This window comes from Anarrhichthys ocellatus, unplaced genomic scaffold (genome assembly GCF_004355925.1).
Source record: "Anarrhichthys ocellatus isolate YVR2014 unplaced genomic scaffold, GSC_Weel_1.0 scaffold50, whole genome shotgun sequence".
In the NCBI taxonomy this organism is placed as follows: Eukaryota; Metazoa; Chordata; class Actinopteri; order Perciformes; family Anarhichadidae; genus Anarrhichthys; species Anarrhichthys ocellatus.
The window spans coordinates 2,158,786-2,167,405 of NW_022280080.1; the positions used below are offsets into that span (position 1 = coordinate 2,158,786).

The window sequence follows — 8,620 nt, forward strand, 5'->3', positions numbered from 1 at the left end:
ACACACACACACACACACACACACACACACACACACACACACACACACACACTACTGGTTTAACACCAACCTCTAAGGTAAGACTCAGGGGACATTTTCACCCCTACATCCAGCCGGATTTTGTTCTTTTATTTAATTGGGGAAATGAATGTAGCTTGAGTTGAAATGAGTGGGTTTCTACAGAAGCCCTGAGAGGCACCTGTTCTTAAATCATAAACAGAGGAGAGAAAATAAACTAGATCAGACTTACAACTTTTATTTTCTGATAAATCAAGTAGACTGAAAATGAATGAAGTAGACTATTGCTTGATGGATTAGTAATAAACTGCTCATTTTACAATCAGGATCACCTTAGATTTTAGTGAGCTCTGCAGTGTGGAAAGGGTCCCATCTGGATGCATTACATTTGGATGTATAGTATAGGAGGGGTGGGCCTGTAACCAAATTTCATTCCACACTTTGTCCCTCACGAGAAATAAAAAGACTGATGGTCGATAGAAACAACAACAAGAGCAGTTAACCTATGCTATGCTAACAGCTCTGACTGTCCTTAAGCCCGACTCTAAAGCACTGACATGCCGCGTGATGGCATACTTCTCCACTCCATAGATCCTTGATGATACAGCAATGGCTGCACATCACTTCCCAAGATGCAACAGCACAAGACCTACAGTAGCAGCTGCTGCTCTGGGCATTAGTTGCAGGGTCATCGTCAGCTGTGAATACTGACTTGCTTGCTGTTTCTGTTGCGTCTACTTTTTCCTCTATGTCTTCCCCAATCGTTAATGACTGCACTTACACTTAAAGTCACAGAATTTGTGTTCAGTTTCACACACAGGAATCTAACTTAGAACAGCCCAAACTAAAGAAGGTACATTACAACAACAAACAGCAGGATTCAGAAGAGACACTGGACACAGAACAGGATTCTCCCCTAAGCCCAGAAAGACACTATGAGTGCAAGCGCAGAGACAGACAGGCAGAGGTAAAGGTTCTAGGAAGAACACCAACAACTGGAGGGAGGCTCGTGTTAGCATCCGGTAACGACTCTCCGGTTGGGACACTCACTGGGAGGGGCAGTCCAGACAGCTGTTCGCTCAGCAGTACTCACCCAGAGGAGTGAAGCCCCGAGCGGGGCTGGTGTCGCGGCTGCTCTCACGACTGGTGTCGCGACTGCAACCCTGACTCATGCTGGGACGGGGAATGCGGCTCCGGGCTAGCGTGCGGTAGGGAAGAGCAGCAGGAAGAAGAGCTTTACCACACAGGCTGGCTGTCAGGACAACAAGTTAGGTGAGAATGTCAGTGTGCATTCATGACGGAGAGTCAGAAATGAGGAACAGAAGAGGGGTAGAGGCTATGAAAGCCCTGGATGAAACAACAAACTGGTGTCTATTCTTAGAACTTTGCTTTTGGCGGTTCCTTGAACACATGAAATCAATTTGACATTTTGGCCTGAGGACAATGCAACAGCCCGGATCATAAATTGTTACAAATGAAAATTATTTCGGGTGCAAGAATGTCCTTGGTAAATTTCATGACTGTCATATTTGAAAAAAAGAAAAATTCTGAACAAATGCACATTCAGTAGACCGCCAGGCCGATGAACTGACATCGCCATCCAGAGGACCCTGAAACTACTGAGATATATATATATATATATATATATATAAAGAGACTGGACTGGAGAAGATGAAGAAGAAGATGAAGAAGAATTGAAAGTGAAGAGTCACAGTAAGACAGAGACAGAAGCAGTGGCAGGATGCTGGGTGAGTGAGTTGGTCAAACAGCATACTGCTAGTAAAGGTTAGATAGTCTGGACACAAGTTAGATATTAGGACGGTAACACATCAACAGCAACATACCCTCCTCTTATTGAAAAGAAAACAAATGAGAAGGATCTGTAATTAATCAGAAACAGTCAACATTTCCTCTTATTGAAACTACTTTTCAAAAGATACAAAGAGCGGCCAGTCCATTAAAGGGGCAGTCACCACCTGGATGTCCAACCAGTGTTGATGGTATGTAGTAGAGCGGGGCAATAACTCCCTCAGTGCTGCTATATTGACCCAGAAAGCTGACTTCTGCTGCTCCCGGAGCCGTGCCTGCAGTGCCCACATGTACCAGAATGCATTGCGCCCAAGCTTCTGATGCCCAGAGGATCTCCACCAGCTATGTCCTCTTGCACTGCTAATGCAGCTGCAGACTCAGTCATTCTCTCCGCTGCATTCATATTCAAATTGCTCTGAATAAATATGGCCGAATATCCAAGTCATCCAAAACACTGTAGTTCTTCCTGGCCTCCGACTCAAACGTCAAATGACGGTGTTGGATGCAGGAACACATTTTGATGCTTAGCTCAACTTTTTAGGTCAATAAAACGCGCCCTGTAGAATTTATTGCTTCAATCGACTTAATTTACCATCAACACTGATTGGACTCCCGAATCTTCCCTTCAAAAAAGGCATCAATCCAACCCTGACGAATAAGAAAGCCTGACTCTGCCTTCCACCATATTTAACCTTCACGATAACAACTACAACACCCATAACCACCGCTCCCTCTCAACAAATCAGACGTCAGAACAGATCTGCACGCATACATTTATATCATGGTGAAAAGAGATCTAGCAGAACAGACACTGTCTGATAGCAGCAGCGCTTTGTTTTGGACAGTCTGAGCAGCGACTGCTGTCTGAGCGCTGCGGTGTTTCAAAGTGCAAAACAGAAACATTGGTTTCTTCTCTTTGTCAGGAAGTTAAGATAGGAAGGTCCAAGTTTCACATCTTTTTGACATAATCCTGCATGGACGCATGTCCCCTCATGTGTTCATGCGCTGTATGGTGACGAGCACACCTGTGTGTTTCAGTGATGAGGAGCATTTCAATGGTGAGTGTTTGACTCGTGGATGAGTCTCGTCATGGTGCCTGGATTTTAATGGTGTGGATTTGACAAGAAAGAGATGAAGTAAAAGAACACTGTGATCTGTCGCATTTCAGTTTGTAGGCTTTTCCGTCACCACACACTCTGAGCCAAACTCATGTAATGTCAAATCATTTCAAACTCAGGTTTGTCTCATCTTTGTACATCACTTGGGACATTGTAGTTTTTTTGTGTTTTTCTATCATTTTGGCTGATAAGGCATGAACACGGATGACAACATTTCTTTTTTTAATTTTAAAAGTTGAAGCTCAGCTCCTGTAATAACTTTATAATAAACTGTGTAGCCAAAATACAGACACACAGTTCTCCCATTAAAACCTCAATTACATCAGGTTTAATCTAGAGCCCTGGCTTCACAACTGTAGTTTTTACTATTCTGCTGTTTTTATGGTTTCCTGCACAAAAAATGTAAATGCACCAATATCAAATAGTTGCCAATCATAAAAATCCCTGTAGCATTTAGTATTCTATACAAAATTTGTGTTTTGCTTTTTTCCATAAAAAAAACAGCAGTGGCATTATGTAAACAAACTAAAGGTTTAAAATTAAATATATATATATATATATATATATATATATATATATATATTTGGTCCTTGTGATGAGGATTAATGTTGGATAGAAAACGTAATTCTGTGCATGGAAAATAAAAATAATATATAATTGTATGGCAGTTTTTGACACGGATATGTTTGTCCTCTAAGGACATCAGAGCAACTTTTTTTAGGGTGCACAATAAAAGCAAGTCCCAGTAATTCACTCTCCCAGACCTACACCACATACACAGTAGTCCTGCAGGACTACTAAAGAAAGACGGACTTGTGTGAGTAATCCTGGCCTTACCGAGACCCAGTCGGCTGGGGCTGGTCTCGCGGCTGCAGCCCTGGCTGCGAGGGATCCTGGTGCGCTTGTCAGCCGGCGTGGTGCAGGCCGACACCGTGGCTCGAGGGATCCGGCCGTAGCTGCCGTGGCCGAGCAGCTTGCCCGGGGAGCTGGAGCGGCTGCCGGCTGAGAGGAGACAAACAAACACAAACACATGGACTGTAGTGAGACAGTATTCAGAGAGGCCGAGACACTGGTGGGGATGAGGGTGAGGGAGTGGTCCAACCTTTAGTAACATGCCTGGTGGAATCTCTAAACACAAGCTGTGTCAATAGACCCAATGCTGTGGGCACGCAACATCGTATAATGTCTTCTTCTACATGTATTCATCTCAGTGTGGAGGCAAACAGAACTTGACAGGAAATTAAAATCAAGTCTGAGAATGAACAACTTCAGACACACCTACAGGATGAGAGGGGCTGGACCCACGTCCTAACTACCTGTGCTGTGTGGAGACAGTTACTGACTGGCCACCACGGGGAACATACAACACTTCAACGGTGACAACAAAGGCTACAAAGACAAGACAACACACATCTCTATTCCAAACAGCGTCTCAAACTGTGGGAAAGTAATGAGGAAAATATGTGAACGTGGTGAGCGGAGCATGCTGCTACTGTACGTGGAGGAACAAAGGTAAAAGGCTAAAAGAATGGGGACGGCGTGCTAAGGGATGATGAGGCGTCTGGCTTGTGATTGGATGAAGCTGAGGCCTTACCATTGATGGGATTGGCTGATCTGGATCCTGGGTGATGGAAGCAATAGGCAGGACAGGGTGGAGAACGGTCAAAATGAGACAGAAGGGGTCATGTTTATTCAATTTACCCAGCATGCACTCTGAACGGCTGTGAACGTGTGGTCTGTGTACTGATTCCTGACAGAGCTCAAGAACGCATAGATACCAACATACACGCAAACTATGCATGCATGTAGGCTCACACATACACAAGGTTTTGTGAGTGACTATGGCTTTGGGGTGTTTATCGGGTTGCTGCAGCACATGGGAAACATCACACACACACACACACACACACACACATAGGAGAAACAGCAAAACGTCTGGTATGATCTCAAAGCCGATGCAGACAAAGATCATACCAGCACATGAGAGTGGTGGATTGGTATGCACACACATATACTGAATGTGTGCGATTTCAATTAAACTTCACCGTATGAGAGCCGTGTGTATGGTGCATATACGTACGCTGGGACTGAGAGACAACTTTGGCTCTGCTGCGCCCCCTACTGTCCACCACTAAGGTACTGGCTCCGCCCACGCTGCCCGAGCTCTGTCTCCTGGTACGAACGCGACCTGGACGACAAGGGAGGGAGCAAGAAGAGAAGCAGTGGGAGTTTTATTCCGCTTGAATTACATGAATGTGTTCAACCCCGACCCTGGACAGAGACGCTGGAGAAGACAAAGGGGACACAGAATGAAGGAGACCTGCGTGAGTGGATGGAGCCCCTCTGAAAACTCACAGGAGAGAAACAGACAAACCTGGGTCTACTAGTTTGCAAACATATCTCAGTGCTAGCTAAGACATGAGCCACACAGAAAAGCACAACTTCAGTGATGTTTGAAGTTTAAAGTGTGTCTTATTGTCCTGAAACAAACCATAAGAAATATTGGCAGACTTCCCGACCCAGGTCTGGAGAAAGACGGACAAACATTGAATATCCTTTGCAGCTATGCTTGAAAAACCTGCAAACATGAGGAATACTCTGACATACTTCTGATTAGGAGTAGAAAAACATTTTGTATTGGACGTTTAGCGAGAAACGGTGCTGCTAGCTGCAAGATAAAAGGCTAGCTTTAGGCTTTAAGTTAGCAACATAAAATTGACAGAAACCCTTCCCCCAAATTGAGAGACTAGTTTCTATTGGAAGTACGTAACATCCAAATTTAGCATGTTATGGTAATGCTATATATAATATGCAGTGGGTCTGAAGCCAATAGTGACATTTAACAAGCAACTAAACTATAAAACCCAAAGAAAACTTGAGTAAGAAAAACTAAAGTATCTTTCAATTCTAGCCTCTGCATTCTGAAGAATATAAGGTATCAGAAGGCGTTTTTTTAACAAAAATAAAGGCAATTTGTAACGAGACATTTGATTTCCGTTTAACATAGTTCACACACGTGGTGACCAAATATAATTTTGGAATAACTTTCTTCCCACTCTCACTAAAATTGACAACAAGCCGATTTGTACAGAAGCCCTGAGGGAGAAAACAGGTGAAAAAAAGGTTTTAGCAAGTCATGTTTTTTTAGTTGGATTTCATTGTTTGTCAGGTGTTTTTTGTTGTAAGGCTCATTTTGGCCACAAGAGGCAGATATGCATCATTACCACATGTTCTAAATAGGACGAATAATGACACACTAGTGGTGATTTAGATACATTTCTAGCCAAAAGAAAGACATGACAGCAATGTTACATTGAACAATTTCACCCGCCAAAACATTTTCACCTGTTTTCACAGTTTTTTCTCACCGGTTCTTAAGGGTTGGTAATCTTATTCTGCCTGTGCCCATCGTTTATGTTCATGATGGTAATTTGGGGGCAGTGGCTTCAGAGGGAGGCCTAAAGGGATTATTTTTTATTTTTTATTTATTTTTTGTCATTTACCTCTCGGGGCTTCCGTACTTTTGGCATGTGGGTAACTGATCTGTAGTACGAAACCTTACATAATATCAAAAAACAGGTTATATGCTTCTAACTTTCCTGCCACGCGTACACAGCAGAACAGTCCAACCCTTTGACCAGATGTTGTAATCCTGTGGATACTCCACAGAACAAGGGACAGTTAAAAGCTTGAGTAGGATGTCAAATTTGGCCACCATTCAGTTCATGTAACTTTGCACCATCTGTTACAGTGGCACATTCTCTTCCCACTTCAACAAAACCCTACGGTATGAACCAGTAGCATTGGACTTGATAGCAGTGTAAGTAACAGAGTTGATGGATACAGTTGTTAGGGTTACAGTAAGAAGAGGAGTCCATGCAGACAGTCCATGCAGTTCCACATAACTGGCGACCACTGGGGGGGGGAGAGGAAAAGAGGGCACAGACGATGTGAACGTTTAGCCCGCAACAGCTGACAAAAAGACACACTCATATGGCTTCACTTTCTAGTGTTCTGTGCAAGTTGCACACACACACACACACACACCTACACACAGAGACACAAGTCTTACCATCACTTTTACCGGGAGTGCCATCTTTTGGGCATTTAAGAAAGGCAGTGCAGCAGTGAGTGGAGGAAGAGGGATAGAGGAAGACATTAGTAGCAATTGAAGCAGGAACAGGAGTGAGTGGGTGAACAAGGGGCCTCATCATCATCATCATCATCATCATCATCAGTAATCGCCATTATCGGGCTATGGGGACTCATTGAAGAAGAACAAGAGAGGGAGGAAAATATGGCCAGAAGGATTACAGTACATTTCATATGTACTGGTGGGGAATGGGGCTAAAACATTTCCCATCAGCTTAAAATGTTGGCAAAACTTCCTTGATTACCTAATGAGGCGTAGGACCCTGGGGGGAGGGCGGCCGCAGAGCCGAACGGCGAGGAGGCAGGAACGGTGGACAGACGGGACTTGGAGCTGGAGGCGGCGTTTACATCGATGTCACTGCGGGAACGCTGGAGAGAACCCGATGTGGTCGACACCCTGGCGCTCACCAGCTTACCTGCGACAGCACAGAAGTGAGAAGTATACAGTCACTCCTGCATCACAGACATCTACTTCCTAACGTGTCACCTCCAACCAAAGAGCAGGACAGAGTGCAAACTGTGCAAACTGTGACAACATTAAAGCTGTGAAGCCTGAAGACCAGACGCATCACTTCTGCACATGTACATTTGCATGGCTACGTACAAATGCACGTATACAGTACATACATGTATATATTGTCTAAATATTAGAACCTGTATTGCATGTACTGTATATCTTATGAATGCAATTTACTTAAAATACATTTTTATTCTATGAATAATCTGTTTGCCCCAGCCCTTTAGACCGTTTCTTTTATTGCTGTGACATGTGAATTTCCCAGCAAACTCTTCTCTTATGTCCTCTTAACCACTGAGCTATAGATTAGTGCTGTAGGGGACAGTGTGCACACAAGGCCATGATGCACGGAGCTTTACTCTGCTTTCTCCATACTAACAACACTATTGCTTCACTTTATACAGTATACATGTCACTCCTGAGGAAGACCCCACACCAAGGGATGGATAGTTATTAATAATAATAATAATAATACTTACTCCTTGTTATGCTCCCTCCTATGACACTCTTCACAGACAACGGACGGCTGAAAAACAGAATTACATCACATTCCAACACAATGAGCATCGGTCAACACAAAACAGTTATGGTGCCTAAGAATAGGAACAATTAATATAACATTTTCCTCGCCCTCACCTGTAGGTGCTATTGGGGTTTATGTGAAATGTATTGGAAACCGTGGCTTCCTTTGATACAGAAGAAAATAGCTTACTCCCTCAAACACACACACACACACAAATGACGTTGACTTACATTCATTTGCTGGAGACTTAATATAACCATAACTGCTACCCTTAACCCTTACCCTAACCTTAAACTAAGGGTAAGTTAAGTCTTCACCCTAGAGACTTTTTCCCTAAAAAAGGCGAGTCCCCATAATGTAATCACATATATGTCCCCACAAGATAGGAAAAACACGCCCGCCCACACACACACTCTGCTGGATTGAGTATGAGGTCATTAGTCAACACGCTCCATTGGGAATCTATACACTGGCTAAACAATG

The 8,620-nt window shown here is 43.6% G+C and overlaps 1 protein-coding gene across 20 annotated transcripts in view; it reads right to left on the bottom strand.

Annotated features, from left to right (window-relative positions):
• Nucleotides 1-8,620, bottom strand: part of clasp1a (cytoplasmic linker associated protein 1a) — a 76,360-nt gene that overhangs the window by 21,899 nt on the left and 45,841 nt on the right. For 6 of the 20 annotated variants that reach the window (XM_031869994.1, XM_031869988.1, XM_031869990.1 and 3 more), the window contains 7 exons: nt 8,094-8,140; nt 7,343-7,513; nt 7,018-7,041; nt 5,026-5,133; nt 4,540-4,566; nt 3,783-3,947; nt 1,112-1,270 (listed from right to left, as the gene is read on the bottom strand). In XM_031869994.1, coding sequence (XP_031725854.1) covers nt 1,112-1,270; nt 3,783-3,947; nt 4,540-4,566; nt 5,026-5,133; nt 7,018-7,041; nt 7,343-7,513; nt 8,094-8,140 — 701 coding nt within the window. The remainder of the gene's footprint in view (nt 1-1,111; nt 1,271-3,782; nt 3,948-4,539; nt 4,567-5,025; nt 5,134-7,017; nt 7,042-7,342; nt 7,514-8,093; nt 8,141-8,620) is intronic. The other 14 variants (XM_031870000.1, XM_031869985.1, XM_031869996.1 and 11 more) reach the window with 10 other exon arrangements.